Genomic DNA, 17,895 nt, shown 5'->3' with positions numbered 1-17,895 from the left:
AAATCAAAGTAAGAAAAGTGATCCCTGCCTGAGCTCAATGGGAGACCCTCAGATCCTGGCACGCCAGATGATGCTTCTGCTGGAACATTTACACTCCACACCCATGAACAGTTCTTGTCTGAAGGTCGTTCACTTCGTCATCTGCTTTTTGTGGCCTTCAAGGAACACTTGACTTGTAGAAAGCCATTCAGCTTGATTACATAAAACCGTACAACCCTCTGCTCCCCTGCAGATGATGGATCTCTGCACACCCAGCAGTAGGTGTTGGCTCCCCAAGCAGTCCATCCTCTGCCCAGCATGCAAACATTATAGAAAAAAAAGGAGGGAGTGGAGGGATGCCACACTACAGAACAAAAACCAAAGTTTACATCTTTTAATCCATCTTGTATAAAAGATGAGGTCACCGGAGCCTCGGCCTGACTGACGAGATCACCGGAGCCTCGGCCTGACTGACGAGATCACCGGAGCCTCGGCCTGACTGACGAGATCACCGGAGCCTCGGCCTGACTGACGAGATCACCGGAGCCTCGGCCTGACTGACGAGATCACCGGAGCCTCGGCCTGACTGACGAGATCACCGGAGCCTCGGCCTGACCGACGAGATCACCGGAGCCTCGGCCTGACCGACGAGATCACCGGAGCCTCGGCCTGACCGACGAGATCACCGGAGCCTCGGCCTGACCGACGAGATCACCGGAGCCTCGGCCTGACCGACGAGATCACCGGAGCCTCGGCCTGACCGACGAGATCACCGGAGCCTCGGCCTGACTCTATGATTACGTCTATTGCTGAGTGAAATGCGTTGGAGGTTCGGGTGATCTAGTCTTCAATACCAAATAGATTCATAACTGTACACACTGACTTTTACTTTGGAGTGGAGCACCTCCCTCCCCCCCCCCCCCCCAACCACCACTTTTTTGTTCTAGAAATGTGAGTTTGCAGATTCTCCCATCTAGACTTGGGCTGGCCTTTGTAACAGTTGTTGGAGAGTTAGCACTCAGCACACCATGTTTTACTGAACAGTCTTTTCTACAACTAATTACAATGAATATTCTGAATCTCAGTAATCATATTGTAGTATACTGACTCCAGTCTAAACCAGGGGTCTCCAAACGTTTCAAACAAGGGGCCAGTATACTGTCCTTTAAATTTTAGAGGGACCGGCTTGTAGCCAATTGGGGTAGAAAATGTCCCGGGCCCAGCATCACTCAGAATAAACATGGCCTCAGGGTCGAAGGTCAGTAGGAGGAGGAGTAGTGCCCCATAATTGGTGTCAGTGGAAGAAATAGTTCCTCATATCATTGGAAGGAATAGTGCCCCAATGGCCGGATAAAGGCTAGTGAAGGGCAGCAGTTTGGAGACCCGTGGTCTAAACCAACAATCTCCTCTCCAGCTGAATTCTTGTTCCTCTCCTCATTCAGCTCATCTATCGCCTCGTTCTGCTTGACCTCCGTTCTTCTGTCCTTCTCCTCCTCTTTCATGATATCTTGGGCTCAGTTGAGGGTGCTCACATGGACGATGTTTTGGGGTCATTATACTGAAGCGAAATGTTTGACCGCCTTTCATATCTAGATTAGACTCTTACGGAATAATGTTTCTGTACTGGCTATTCATTTGGGTTCTCAATCTTCTACATGGATGAGACCAGAAATATCCACCAAACTTGAAGACAACCTGGTTTGTTGTATGAAATGAGTGATTTTGGGAAGTGATCTGGTAAAGCTAGCAGTAGTGGAGTATACTGATAGGAATCCATGCAGGTCATAGATGTACTAGTACAGAAAGGCTTCTCTAGACTCATCCTCCCTCTTCTATGGAATGATGGTCCTGATGGTGTCTTGGTGTATTCCATCCATCCCGTGTCACAATGCCATTTCCTCTATACGGTGTTCTTCTACAATCTGTGTCCTAAAAATGAAAATATGTTTGTCTTCTATTGTCACAGATTGTGAAGGTTGGAATTGTAGAGCAACCACTGCCAGCTTCTGGTGAGTTTACAGACCACACAGGGTAAGGAACAGGAATAATGTATGCACATCCGACGTTACCTGAGAGTGCCGTGACCATATGAAGGTGTTGGGGCCACAGATGATGGTTCTGCCATGACTCCAGTGTCCAGGAGGCCTCAACTATCCTGCTAGTCACATGTTGCTCAAACCTTCCCTCATTCTTCTGCTTTCTATAATGGAACTCTCAACTTGACTGACCTGACTATGTACCTTCCCAGCATGGTGCACGTTACGTGTATTACACTGAAGGAGAACTGATAGGAATGATTATTCTGCCCCCACAGAGAAATATGTCCTCAACCACCTGAGCTCCAGGAGGTTCCCCCCTTCATGACAAGGCCATTGTTTGCTATTCAACACTATGCTACTTTAACCCCTTGGCACCGGAGCCTCCCGGCCCTTTAAGGGTTCCAGAAGCCAGGGCGGGGTTTTATGGTCATGTGACCGCCATGATTCATTGTCATGGCGGTCACATGTTCGGAAAAGGTCCTGATCGAAAGAGGAGATCGGGACCTTTCCGACCGTACCGACGTGTGTTGGGAGCGCAGGTCACGCTCTCTCAGCACATATGTGTTTTTTTCATAAAGCACAAATGTGCGGCTGCTCGGCGTCTAGGCCCAGACGATGGGAGGCCGCACATTTGCGTTTGTGCGGTGACAAGAGGTTAACTGGTAATTGCCCGGTCATGCAACACTGTACCTAAATAACATTTCTGTCATTTTTACCACACAAAGCTTTCCTTTGGTGGTATTCAATTTTTTTTTTTAAATCTAATTTCTTCATAAATTTAAGCCAAAATGTATTCTGCTCCGTGCCGTTCATAAAAAAATCTCAGTAAGCGTATATTGATTGGTTTGTGTGAAAGTTATACAGACTTTGGGATATATACTGGGATCTTTATTTATTTTTATACTAGTAATGGTGGAGATCAGCTACATATAGTGGGAATGTGATAGTGCGGCGGGCAATCTGACACTAACTGACACTGGGGGCCGAACTGACTGACTGACATCTCCAGTGACACTAATAAAGTGATCAGTGATAATGCTGCACACTGTCATTGTACTAATGACACTGGCAGGGGAGGGGCCAACATCTGGGGTGATGGAGGGGCTAACATCTGGGGTGATGGAGGGGCTAACATCTCAGGGCGATGGAAGGGCTAACATCTGGGGTGATGGAAGGGCCAACATCTGGGGTGATGGAGGGGCTAACATCTGGGGTGATGGAAGGGCTAACATCTGGGGTGATGGAGGGGCTAACATCTGGGGTGATGGAGGGGCTAACATCTGGGGTGATGGAGGGGCTAACATCTGGGGTGATGGAGGGGCTAACATCTGGGGTGATGGAGGGGCTAACATCTAGGGTGATGGAGGGGCTAACATCTCAGGGCGATGGAGGGGCTAACATCTCAGGGCGATGGAAGGGCCAGCATCTGGGTTGATGGAGGGGCCAGCATCTGGGTTGATGGAGGGGCCAGCATCTGGGGTGATGGAGGGGCCAACATCTGGGGTGATGGAGGGGCTAACATCTGGGGTGATGGAGGGGCTAACATCTGGGGCGATGGAGGGGCTAACATCTGGGGCGATGGAGGGGCTAACATCTCAGGGCGATGGAAGGGCCAGCATCTGGGTTGATGGAGGGGCCAGCATCTGGGTTGATGGAGGGGCCAGCATCTGGGGCGATGGAGGGGCCAGCATCTGGGGCGATGGAGGGGCCAGCATCTGGGGCGATGGAGGGGCCAGCATCTGGGGCGATGGAGGAGTTAACATCTGGGGGCGATGGAAGGGCTAACATCTCGGGGCGATGGAGGGGTAACAAATTGGGGCGATGGAGGGGCTAACATTTTGGGGCGATGGAAGGGCTAACATCCCGGGGCGATGGAGGGGTTAACATCTCGGGACACTCGAGGGGCTAACATCCCGGGGCGATGGAGGGGCTAACATCTCGGGGCACTCGAGGGGCTAACATCTCGGGGCGCTGGAGGGGCTAACATCTCGGGGCGCTGGAGGGGCTAAGTCTGTGCCTGACACTATGTAGTGTGTTTCCTGTGTGATGGTTTTGTCTTGGAAATTGGCTGTAACGAATTTCTCCTTCCCGTGAGTACTCGCAGTTCGATGCGCAGAAATCCCCCATAAAGCTGTGCGAATCTCGCTTACCACGACTGCAGCCAAACTACACGATTCCTGCGCCTCCAACTGGGTTAGCTCTGTTGAAATGTGGGGGGTGGAGCTCCGTTACCCAGGAATGATCACATGACACTCTCAGGTTGCTGTTGGAATTCACAAAGAGGCGGATCCAACCTCAGCCTCCGATTTTTATTTACAAGCAGACACGCCCCCCACATGAATAAGGTCAAACCCCTCCCACAGAACAATGCAATGGGGAGTGTCTATACACAGGATGTACATTCCGATTGGAGCATAGCCTTTCCTATTATCTATCACTGGTCCTCCCCCATGAGCCCTCTGAGGTCAGCAGACTTCCTCCCCTCCCCCCATGAGCCCTCTGAGGTCAGCAGACTTCCTCCCCTCCCCCCATGAGCCCTCTGAGGTCAGCAGACTTCCTCCCCTCCCCCCATGAGCCCTCTGAGGTCAGCAGACTTCCTCCCCTCCCCCCATGAGCCCTCTGAGGTCAGCAGACTTCCTCCCCTCCCCCCATGAGCCCTCTGAGGTCAGCAGACTTCCTCCCCTCCCCCCATGAGCCCTCTGAGGTCAGCAGACTTCCTCCCCTCCCCCCATGAGCCCTCAATGGAGAGCATATTTCCTGTCCCAGCTCCTAGCAGTATGTCCATTCTCTGTACAAGCATCCCCCAGGCTAAACACCGGTCTGTACCTGGATGGGCCCGATACGTCTTTATTAAACATCAGTCTGTACCTGGATGGGCCGATACGTCTTTATTAAACATCAGTCTGTACCTGGATGGGCCGATACGTCTTTATTAAACATCAGTCTGTACCTGGATGGGCCGATACGTCTTTATTAAACACCAGTCTGTACCCGGATGGGCCGATACGTCTTTATTAAACACCAGTCTGTACCCGGATGGGCCCGATACGTCTTTATTACACATCAGTCTGTACCTGGATGGGCCGATACGTCTTTATTAAACATCAGTCTGTACCTGGATGGGCCGATACGTCTTTATTAAACACCAGTCTGTACCTGGATGGGCCCGATACGTCTTTATTAAACACCAGTCTGTACCTGGATGGGCCGATACGTCTTTATTAAACATCAGTCTGTACCTGGATGGGCCGATACGTCTTTATTAAACATCAGTCTGTACCTGGATGGGCCGATACGTCTTTATTAAACATCAGTCTGTACCTGGATGGGCCGATACGTCTTTATTAAACACCAGTCTGTACCTGGATGGGCCGATACGTCTTTATTAAACACCAGTCTGTACCTGGATGGGCCGATACGTCTTTATTAAACATCAGTCTGTACCCGGATGGGCCGATACGTCTTTATTAAACACCAGTCTGTACCTGGATGGGCCGATACGTCTTTATTAAACACCAGTCTGTACCCGGATGGGCCCGATACGATCTTTATTAAACACCGGTCTGTACCCGGATGGGCCGATACGTCTTTATTAAACATCGGTCTGTACCTGGATGGCCCGATACGTCTTTATTAAACACCGGTCTGTACCTGGATGGCCCGATACGTCTTTATTAAACACCAGTCTGTACCTGGATGGCCCGATACGTCTTTATTAAACACCGGTCTGTACCTGGATGGGCCGATACGTCTTTATTAAACACCGGTCTGTACCTGGATGGGCCCGATACGATCTTTATTAAACACCGGTCTGTACCTGGATGGGCCCGATACGTCTTTATTAAACACCGGTCTGTACCTGGATGGGCCCGATACGTCTTTATTAAACACCGGTCTGTACCTGGATGGGCCCGATACGTCTTTATTAAACACCGGTCTGTACCTGGATGGGCCGATACGTCTTTATTAAACACCGGTCTGTACCTGGATGGGCCGATACGTCTTTATTAAACATCGGTCTGTACCTGGATGGGCCGATACGTCTTTATTAAACATCGGTCTGTACCTGGATGGGCCGATACGTCTTTATTAAACATCGGTCTGTACCTGGATGGGCCGATACGTCTTTATTAAACATCGGTCTGTACCTGGATGGGCCGATACGTCTTTATTAAACATCGGTCTGTACCTGGATGGGCCGATACGTCTTTATTAAACATCGGTCTGTACCTGGATGGGCCGATACGTCTTTATTAAACATCGGTCTGTACCTGGATGGGCCCGATACGTCTTTATTAAACATCGGTCTGTACCTGGATGGGCCCGATACGTCTTTATTAAACATCGGTCTGTACCTGGATGGGCCCGATACGTCTTTATTAAACATCGGTCTGTACCCGGATGGGCCCGATACGTCTTTATTAAACATCGGTCTGTACCCGGATGGGCCCGATACGTCTTTATTAAACATCGGTCTGTACCCGGATGGGCCGATACGTCTTTATTAAACATCGGTCTGTACCCGGATGGGCCGATACGTCTTTATTAAACACCAGTCTGTACCCGGATGGGCCGATACGTCTTTATTAAACACCAGTCTGTACCCGGATGGGCCCGATACGTCTTTATTAAACACCGGTCTGTACCCGGATGGGCCGATACGTCTTTATTAAACACCGGTCTGTACCTGGATGGCCCGATACGTCTTTATTAAACACCGGTCTGTACCTGGATGGGCCCGATACGATCTTTATTAAACACCGGTCTGTACCTGGATGGGCCCGATACGTCTTTATTAAACACCGGTCTGTACCTGGATGGGCCGATACGTCTTTATTAAACATCGGTCTGTACCTGGATGGGCCCGATACGTCTTTATTAAACATCGGTCTGTACCTGGATGGGCCGATACGTCTTTATTAAACATCGGTCTGTACCCGGATGGGCCCGATACGTCTTTATTAAACACCGGTCTGTACCCGGATGGGTCCGATACGTCTTTATTAAACATCGGTCTGTACCCGGATGGGTCCGATACGTCTTTATTAAACACCAGTCTGTACCCGGATGGGCCGATACGTCTTTATTAAACACCAGTCTGTACCCGGATGGGCCCGATACGTCTTTATTAAACATCAGTCTGTACCTGGATGGGTCCGATACGTCTTTATTAAACATCAGTCTGTACCCGGATGGGCCGATACGTCTTTATTAAACATCAGTCTGTACCCGGATGGGCCGATACGTCTTTATTAAACATCAGTCTGTACCCGGATGGGTCCGATACGTCTTTATTAAACACCAGTCTGTACCCGGATGGGCCGATACGTCTTTATTAAACATCAGTCTGTACCCGGATGGGTCCGATACATCTTTATTAAACACCAGTCTGTACCCGGATGGGCCCGATACGTCTTTATTAAACACCAGTCTGTACCCGGATGGGCCGATACGTCTTTATTAAACATCAGTCTGTACCTGGATGGGCCGATACGTCTTTATTAAACACATCCATCCAGATACAGTTCAGGTCGGTAATGGCTTGTAAGATATACATGAGCCTACACGCGGAGTTCACACTGCCCGGCGCCTGGCCATACGAAGTCCATGTGGTACTATGCTGCTGATATGTGGATACAGGACCGGGGCCTACCGCCGGCGGCATTGGCATGGAATGGTGGTATACACGCCGGTCTATAAGCGCAGATCTGCCATCTCATCCATTACCGAGCTGAGTACTGTAATACATACATGGTACATGGATGGCCCAATTGCAGCCTTCAGAGCTTTCATTATACACACCAGAGACATATGAAGAACATGAATATATGACACATTTATAGGACAACCAACAATACAACATTTCCATGACAGTTTCACTAGCATCGTGCTTCTCAGGGAGATAAAAGTGTCACATTGCTGTTGTCTGTAGAGAGTCCTGTGTTCTTTACCAACACAGAGCTCTCTTCTGTCATTCGCTCAGCTGATCAGCAGGTCCCAACCATAAGTCCTTGGCTGGGACCTGGTGATTGGCTTGTGCTGCAGCAAATGACAGCACAGTCTGTCCGCGCTGTGCACACGTGTGGGGGCGGAGCCAGAAGGAAGCTGCGATGTACAGGTATGTGCGTGGACAAAGTGGCCTGCAGGGGGTCAGGGAGGGAATTGGGGAGAGGAGCCCCCATTAGATTCTCTTCTGTCGATGGATGGATGGTGTCACTGATTCCTGTTCTGGGTTTTCTCTTCTCTCTGCAGTGGATTCTGATGAGGCCTCTGTCTGCAGTCCATCGCTCCTGAGCTCCTCCTCTTCTCCCGCGACCAACACGTCCGTCACTAAAGAAGCCACCGGCACCCCTCCCCCATCCCCCTCAGTCAGCAGCGGCCTGTCCAATGCCGGGTGAGATGTTCCTCATAATGCAGCGCTGGGCTCCTGTGTCCTGGGGGCCACATACTGAACGCGCCATTTTTGTACCATAAGATCCCATTCTCTGAGTTCTCTGAAGGACACAGCCACGCTTCATGATGGATGGGTGTGATGTCGCCACCTACAGGAGCAGGAGGTTAGGTGCAACTAAACCAAAAACACACCTGGGGGGCGGGTTCAGTTATCAGGCAATAGCATCAGCAGTATGGGGGGGGGAATGGAATATTCTGCTCCCCAGGCAAGACCAGCTACTTGCACTCCTCCCCCCCACCTCCCCCCAAAAAATCCATGAAACTTCACCTGTAATTCTACTTCACCCCTCCGAGCACACATCTTCTTCCCACTCGAACTTTCCACCGCGGCACAAATACTCTCCCCAAATCCCGCCTCCCAGCACAACCCCCTCCAAATTACCCTTCGCTGCACAAATCCCCCCCAACCCCAAATCCACCTCCCAACACAAATCCCCCCAATCTTCCCTTCTAGTACAACCCCCCCAATCCCCCTCCTAGCACAACTTCTTCCAAATTACCCTTCCCTGCACAAATCCCCCCCCCCCCAAATCCACCTCCCAACACAAATCCCCCCCACACAAATCCACCTCCCAACACAAATTTACCCCCCTTCAATCCCCCTCCTAGCACAAATCCCCCCCAATCTTCCCTTCTAAGCACAAATCCCTTCCCCCATTCTAGAACAAATCCCTCCAATCCTTCCTCGCACCAATCCTCTAACTTTAATCCCCCCACCTAGGACAAATTCCCCCACATTCCCCCCTATTCCCCCCTCTTGCTAAACCCCCTCCCCAGCATAAAATCCTCCTAAAGCCCATCCCAACACCAACCTAGATCTGGCCATGGCATAGAGTAGGTAAAGCAGTGGCTGCGCCGCCCAGGTTGCAGTGTGCCCGAGGCGGCTGCCTAGTTTGCCTGGTGGTAGCGCCAGCCCTGAGTATAGGATACACCCACTGAGACTGCCATAAGAAGACTGGGGGGGCAGTGTCCTTCAAGGAACTCAATGAAAAGGGTTTTCCAGTCAGTACAAAATTCCATTTTTCTTTTTCATTCATTGAAACGCACAGCCATACTTCATGACCAATGGGATGTCCCAAAAATGAGAAGGGCGGAGCCATAAACAGAAAACAACAGAGGAGGGAACCAATTCGCGGCAGAACTCGGTGACACCTGCAAAACCTTCTGAACAAAGCTGGCATCTGCTGAGGCAGCTACCTCAACCTCACAGAACTTGGTCCAAATGGGAACAGGCAGCCAAGTAGCCACCTTGCGTTCAGCACCCTGGTAGAATGTGCAGAGACTGGAAATGGAGGTTCTCAGCCAGCAAAGGTATGAGCCTGGACCATAGATTGCCGAATCCACCTGGAAATGGTGGGAGGGAAGCCATAGGACCTCTCCTAGGGCCATTAACAACCATAGCCAGATCTGAGAATAGAGGCCATAGTGGAAGGTAAACCCCCCAACTCCATCCAGGTCATGAAGGTCCACCTCTCTGGAATGAAAAGGATGAGGGAGATGGTAGAACAAAGTCTTCGTTCAAGTGGGGGGATGACACCACATTGGGTGAGGACAGATGAGGACATAGAACCAAAAAAACCAAAATCCCTTGACTGGAACTAAAAACTCCAAAGGAAAATCGAAAAACTGCAAAAAACTAGAAGCTAGAAAGCTCCACATCCTAACTCCTGAGACGCTAGGTGAAAACTGAACTCCTTGGGGCAGGTGGGGGGTTTGTCCATCTTCGAAGGGCCGCCCCCTGGGTGTGCTTTTAGTTTAGTTGCACCTAGCATCCTGCTCCTGTAGGTGGCGACATCACAACCATCTGTCATGAAGTAGACTGTGTCCTTCAAGGAAAAAAAGAGAAGATTATTGGCACTGGAAAGACACACATGGCTCACCAAAAATGGATTGATTTATGATGGAAAACAACATTTTACAACCTGACATCACCCCCTGACACAACCTGACATAACCTGACATCACCCCCTGACACAACCTGCCATCACCCCCTGACACAACCTGACATCATCACCTGACATCACCCCCTGACACAACCTGACATCACCCCCTGACATCACCCCCTGACACAACCTGACATCATCACCTGACACAACCTGACATCATCACCTGACATCACCCCCTGACATCACCCCCTGACACAACCTGACATCACCCCCTATCATCACCTGACATCACCCCCTGACACAACCTGACATCACCCCCTGACATCACCCCCTGACACAACCTGACATCATCACCTGACACAACCTGACATCATCACCTGACATCACCCCCTGACATCACCCCCTGACACAACCTGACATCACCCCCTGACATCACCCCCTATCATCACCTGACATCACCCCCTGACACAACCTGCCATCACCCCCTGACACAACCTGACATAACCTGACATCACCCCCTGACATCACCCCCTGACACAACCTGCCATCACCCCCTGACACAACCTGACATCATCACCTGACATCACCACCTGACATCACCCCCTGACACAACCTGACATCACCCCCTGACATCACCCCCTATCATCACCTGACATCACCCCCTGACATCACCCCCTGACATAACCTGACATCATCCCCTGACATCACCCCCTGACACAACCTGACATCATCACCTGACATCACCCCCTGACATCACCCCCTGACACAACCTGACATCATCACCTGACATCACCCCCTGACATCACCCCCTGACACAACCTGACATCATCACCTGACATCACCCCCTGACACAACCTGACATCACAACCTGACATCACCCCCTGACATCACCCCCTGACATCACCCCCTGACATCACCCCCTGACATCACCCCCTGACATCACCCCCTGACATCACCCCCTGACATCACCCCCTGACATCACAACCTGACATCACAACCTGACATCATCACCTGACATCACCCCCTGACATCACCCCCTGACATCATCACCTGACATCACCCCCTGACATCACCCCCTGACATCACCCCCTGACACAACCTGACATCACCCCCTGACATCACAACCTGACATCACCCCCTGACATCACAACCTGACATCACAACCTGACATCACCCCCTGACATCACCACCTGACACAACCTGACATCACCCCCTGACATCACCCCCTGACATCACAACCTGACATCACCCCTGACATCACCCCCTGACACAACCTGACATCACCCCCTGACACAACCTGACATCACCCCCTGACATCACCCCCTGACATCACAACCTGACATCACCCCCTGACATCACAACCTGACATCACCCCCTGACATCACAACCTGACACAACCTGACATCACCCCCTGACACAACCTGCCATCACCCCCTGACATCACAACCTGACATCACCCCCTGACATCACAACCTGACATCACCCCCTGACACAACCTGACATCACCCCCTGACACAACCTGACATCACCCCCTGACACAACCTGACATCACCCCCTGACATCACCCCCTGACACAACCTGACATCACCCCCTGACACAACCTGACATCACCCCCTGACACAACCTGACATCACCCCCTGACACAGCCTGACATCACCCCCTGACATCACCCCCTGACACAACCTGACATCACCCCCTGACACAGCCTGACATCATCACCTGACATCACCCCCTGACACAACCTGAGATCACCCCCTGACATAACCTGACATCATCCCCTGACATCATCCCCTGACATCATCCCCTGACATCATCCCCTGACATCATCCCCTGACATCATCCCCTGACATCATCCCCTGACATCATCCCCTGACATCATCCCCTGACATCATCCCCTGACATCATCCCCTGACATCATCCCCTGACATCATCCCCTGACATCATCCCCTGACACAACCTGACATCACCCCCTGACATCACCCCCTGACATCACCCCCTGACATCACCCCCTGACATCACCCCCTGACATCACCCCCTGACATCTCCACCTGACATCACAACCTGATATCACCCCTGACATCACCCCCTGACACAACCTGACATCACCCCCTGACATCACCCCCTAACATCACCCCCTGACATCACCCCCTGACATCACAACCTGACATCACCCCCTGACATCATCACCTTCCACAACTCTTCAATTTGACTGTTGACATAATGACTATTGAGACCTCCATATTCTAATCTGCATTTCTCCCCCATATCTCCCTGACCCCCTCTACTCTCACCCATTGCTTCCTTTTGCTGCTCCTTCAATCGTTCCTTCTGTCGGTGGTCTCAGGGCTCTGTCTTTAGGCCTTGAGGTGATGGGGCTCCAGGTGGATTACTGGCAGTGGCAGGGAACGGATCGCAGGAAAGATGGAGACAGGAGAGACACGGCCACTAAAAACACAATCAAGGGGAATTTCCGTTCACTGCAAGTCAGCCGTCTCCCCCCACCTGGAGAGAACAACCTGCCACTTGGCATGGCCATGACCATTGTCACCCAGGAGAAGAACAAGAAGGGTGAGTGCTGGACCTTGTGACCCAAAAATCTTTCCTGCCATGTGAGGCTCATCATGTCCCTCCACAATCATCCATGGAGGGGTCTATGGAATACTACGGGAAGGAGGTGCCCTAAACACATCTCTACATACAGCTGCAGAAACGGCATTCCCCTCTCTACACCTTCATATCACCTTTCACGTCATCTGGGGATGGGGGGTGCAGGCAGCCCTGAAGGTTGGAGAGCTACTGAGAGCCAAGAGATTGCCAGCGTGCAGAACACTTTTTATTTATAGATCACCTTGCAAGGCGTGACGCATGCAAGGGCCACGGGTATGGCTGGCCATAGAATATTCATTCATTCACCAGCAGGCTGAATGGAAAAAACAAGTGCCCCCCCCCATCCACACAAGGAATCCCCCCACTGTGCCATTGTATTCTGATGGGGATTCTCACTCATCAGCACTGCAGCCCTTTGAAGGGGAAATATTCCAACATTCCGTTGGCCAGAAGTTGATCTTTATGTTGACTTCTGTAGAGCAGAGAAGCCATAGATGGATTGGAATCCATCTACAGCCAGCTTCAGTAAAGCAGAGCGCACGCAGAGTTCAGTAATAGGTCAGAGATCAGGGCTTGGTATCGTCACCCAGAATTTGGGGGGCCAATAATGATGCAGAGTTCAGAGGACATGAGTAATGCAGCACGCAGGGGTCAGGAGTAACACAGAGTGTATGAGGCACTACAGCTAGCAGCATGTCCTTCCCTCTATCATACACTGAGCTGTCACTGGCCCTTGGGAAGCACAGGGGCCCCACACACTCCTCTTTTACCCCACCCCCCAAGTTACTTTCATCATGGTGGAAAACCACCAGCCAGTGAACCACCAGCCAATGAGACGTGCTGGTGTGGAGTGGTAGCGTGCTGCTAGAGCATGGTATCCGAATACTTTGGTCGATATATCAGATCCTGGGGTTTCTGGCTGGCTCTGGGTCAGGAAATGGCAGCATGGTGGGTCATGATGTACTCGTCACATGACTGCAACTGACCAGTTGCCAACCGTTTGTCTTGAGTCTTGTATCCTGGAGGAGAACAGATAGAAGTGAGATCCTGGGACCATTCATAGCCATCCCTTCTAGAGAAGATCTTCAGAGGACCATCATTCCCCACCACCAAGTACCATCCAGAGTCCTCTCTCTGCTTTCTTACCCAGAATCCCTTCTTTCCTTTACCCAGATATCACATACCTAGAACATTCTATTCCTGTTCCCTTACCCAGAATCCATCCTTACCAACAATCCTTTCCCAATGCTACCTTACCCACAATCCTCTGCCCTGTTACCTTAATTTGAATCCTTCCCCCACCCCCCCGTTTCCCTATCCACAATCCTTTCTCCTTGTTCCCATTACCCAGAATCCTCTGTCCCTGTTCTTGTACCTAGAATCTTCTCCCCTTGTCACCTTACCCACAATCCTGGCTCCCAGAATCCTCTCCTCCCCCAATCAGTCTATCTGCCCTGTTTGTTCCCCACATTCCTGCAGGCAGTAATTCCACGTAATGAGAATGGTGGATCTCACAATGGGCGCCATGTTGTCTCTCCTCTCCTAGTCATGTTCCTCAGTAAGAAGCCCAAAGAGAAGGAAGCTGAATCTCGCAGTCAGGTGATTGAGGGGATCAGCCGCCTCATTTGTACAGCCAAGAACCAGAACACCATGCTGCGAGGTGAGTGGCCGATACTGATGTGGCTTCTTGTTGGTGTCATTGGTGATCTGATCTCATTATTGTTCTCTGCAGTCACCATCGATGGGGTGGAGTGGAATGATGTCAAATTTTTCCAGCTGGCCGCTCAGTGGCCGACCCACGTCAAGCAGTTCCCCGTGGGTGTATTTGGTCATGTGAAGATGTGATGTCATTGTGATGTCATCGGAGGAAGATCAATCACTGTGTTTTCCCTTCCTGAGTCAGTGACTTCAAGTAGGGAGTTGTGTAGTTTTTATGGTCACTTTTCCTACAAAATGAAGATATTTTTGAAATATGTGTGTAAAAAAAAAATCAGACTGTGGAGTCTCCGTGACCGTATTCTTACTAGAACCTCACATATCGCTTCGTTTTCACAACGTTCTGAAACGCTGCATTGCCGATTTCTCCCGCCATTTTCCCTTTTCCAAGAGCTAGAAGGGAGTGTCTTCCATTTCCCCCCACCAGGCTCTAGGAGGAAGCATTTTCAATTCCCTCCCTACCCCACCTGGTTCTAGAAGGGGGTGTCATCTATATCCCCATGCCTGGTGCCAGAAGGGAGAATCCCCTCCCCCAACTCCACTGCCTGGTTCTAGAGAGAGAGTGTCATCCATTCCCCCCATCTGATTCTAGAAGAAAGCATAGTCTATTCCCTACCCCCACTTGGTTCTAGAAGGAAGCGATGTCCATCCCCCAACCACCACCACTTACTCCGACTGTCTGGTTCTAGAAGAGGTTGTAATCTATATCCTCTGCTCTGGAACCAGGCATGAGTGTCATCCATTCGCCCTGTCGGGTTGTAGAAGGAAACATAGTCTATTTCCCACCTCAGCCCCGTTTGGCACTAGAAGGAAGTAATATTCATCCCCCCTCCCCCCCACTGCCTGGTTCTGTCATCTATATCCCCGTCTGGATGTTCTAGAAAGGAGCATCATTCATTTATCTTGTACATATCTCTGGAAAAGTGTTCATTTCACTGCCGGCAGGGAGATTCTCTCATCGCCCTCCGGTACATTTCAGGGAAAAATGTATAACTGAAGAAGAAGCAGGAATCAGTATTATTACCTCTTCCAGTTTAACAATTATTCCAATAAATATAGTATGTCGGCTCATGGTTTGGTAATGTAATTTTGATGACTGATTGGGGGGTGTTGGGGTTCCATTACTCCCCAGAGTCAGACTTTTCTGCCATGTGAGGTCTCCATGTGTGAGGAATAGAAACGGTTAGAGGCCCAAGAATAGCCCCCTCTGGAGTAGAGAAGGTGGGAGACCCAAGAATAGCACCCTCCTAGAATACAGAAGGTGGGAGACCCAAGAATAGCCCCCTCTGGAATAGAGAAGGTGTGAGACCCAAGAATAGCCCCATATGGAATAGAGATGTTGGGAGACCCAAGAATAGCACCCTCCTGGAATACAGAAGGTGGGAGACCCAAGAATTGCCCCCTCTGGAATAGAAACGGTTAGAGGCCCAAGAATAGCCCCCTCTGGAGTAGAGAAGGTGGGAGACCCAAGTATAGCCCCCTCTGGAATAGAGAAGGTGTGAGACCCTAGAATAGTCCCGTATGGAATACAGAAGGCTGGAGACCCAAGAATAGCCCCGTATGGAATAGAGAAGGTGGGAGACCCAAGAATAGCCCCCTCTGGAATAGAGAAGGTGGGAGACCCAAGAATAGCCCCGTATGGAATAGAGAAGGTGGGAGACCCAAGAATAGCCCCCTCTGGAGTAGAGAAGGTGGGAGACCCAAGAATAGCCCCGTATGGAATAGAGAAGGTGGGAGACCCAAGAATAGCCCCCTCTGGAATAGAGAAGGTGGGAGACCCAAGAATAGCCCCCTCTAGAATAGAGAAGGTGGGAGACCCAAGAATAACCCCATATGGAATAGAGAAGGTGGGAGACCCAAGAATAGCCCCCTCTGGAATAGAGAAGGTGGGAGACCCAAGAATAGCCCCGTATGGAATACAGAAGGCGAGAGACCCAAGAATAGCCCCGTATGGAGTAGAGATGGCGGGAGACCGAAGAATAGCCCCGTATGGAATACAGAAGGCAGGAGACCCGAAAATAGCCCCGTATGGAATACAGAAGGCGGGAGACCCGAGAATAGCCCCGTATGGAGTAGAGATGGTGAGAGACCCAAGAATAGCTTCCTCCTGGAATAGAGATGGTGGGAGACCCAAGAATAGCCCCCTCTGGAATAGAGATGGTGGGAGACCTAAGAATAGCCTCCTCCTGGAATAGAGATGGTGGGAGACCCAAGAACAGCCCCGTATGGAGTAGAGAAGGTGGGAGACCCAAGAATAGCCCCGTATGGAATAGAGAAGGCGGGAGACCCAAGAATAGCCCCGTATGGAATACAGAAGGCGGGAGAGCCAAGAATAGCCCCGTATGGATTAGAGAAGGCGGGAGACCCAAGAACAGCCCCGTATGGAGTAGAGAAGGCGGGAGACCCAAGAACAGCCCCGTATGGAGTAGAGATGGCGGGAGACCCAAGAATAGCCCCGTATGGAGTAGAGATGGCTGGAGACCCAAGAATAGCCCCGTATGGAGTAGAGAAGGCGGGAGACCCAAGAATAGCCCCGTATGGAGTAGAGAAGGCGGGAGACCCAAGAATAGCCCCGTATGGAGTAGAGATGGCGGGAGACCCAAGAATAGCCCCGTATGGAGTAGAGAAGGCGGGAGACCCAAGAATAGCCCCGTATGCAGTAGAGATGGTGGGAGACCCAAGAATAGCCCCGTATGGAGTAGAGATGGCTGGAGACCCAAGAATAGCCCCGTATGGAATACAGAAGGTGGGAGACCCAAGAATAGCCCCGTATGGAGTAGAGATGGTGGGAGACCCAAGAATAGCCCCGTATGGAGTAGAGAAGGTGGGAGACCCAAGAATAGCCCCGTATGGAGTAGAGAAGGTGGGAGACCTGTGATAAGAGCCGTATGAGATGCCTCATCTTCTCTGTACACTTCCTGTGAAATGTGATGTCATTTATTGTTGATGGAAATTTGATACATTGATGAATAAATTGAGGCGTACGAAGGATCGTGTTGTTACATTGTGTTCCGTCTAGATCTTTGCTGGAGTTATTTATATCTATACTTTCCCTACATGGGAATATCGTTATGTAAATGAGCATTTCTGGAGCTGAGGACATGAAGAACCAGAAACATCAACTGTATCCTCAAGAGCCACGCCGCATGTGAAATGTCCATGTCTGATTCGCTGCTGGGACAGGTTGGGTGACACCATTGCCACAGCAAATGAAC

The 17,895-nt window shown here is 50.8% G+C and overlaps 1 protein-coding gene across 1 annotated transcript in view; it reads left to right on the top strand.

Moving 5' to 3' along the window:
* Positions 1 to 17,671, top strand: part of LOC149433173 (phosphofurin acidic cluster sorting protein 1-like) — a 40,283-nt gene extending 22,612 nt beyond the window's left edge. Inside the window, exons 6-10 of the mRNA XM_089664562.1 lie at positions 1,946 to 1,988; positions 8,271 to 8,412; positions 12,702 to 12,925; positions 14,511 to 14,624; positions 14,697 to 17,671. Coding sequence (XP_089520688.1) covers positions 1,946 to 1,988; positions 8,271 to 8,412; positions 12,702 to 12,925; positions 14,511 to 14,624; positions 14,697 to 14,809 — 636 coding nt within the window. The 3' untranslated portion in view covers positions 14,810 to 17,671. The remainder of the gene's footprint in view (positions 1 to 1,945; positions 1,989 to 8,270; positions 8,413 to 12,701; positions 12,926 to 14,510; positions 14,625 to 14,696) is intronic.
* Positions 17,672 to 17,895: the final 224 nt, after the last annotated feature.

The sequence above is a fragment of the Staurois parvus genome, unplaced genomic scaffold (assembly GCF_062004578.1).
Source record: "Staurois parvus isolate SC_StPar_1 unplaced genomic scaffold, SC_StPar_1.0 ptg001946l, whole genome shotgun sequence".
Lineage (NCBI taxonomy): Eukaryota > Metazoa > Chordata > Amphibia > Anura > Ranidae > Staurois > Staurois parvus.
This window is presented reverse-complemented; position numbering and strand designations above follow the sequence as displayed.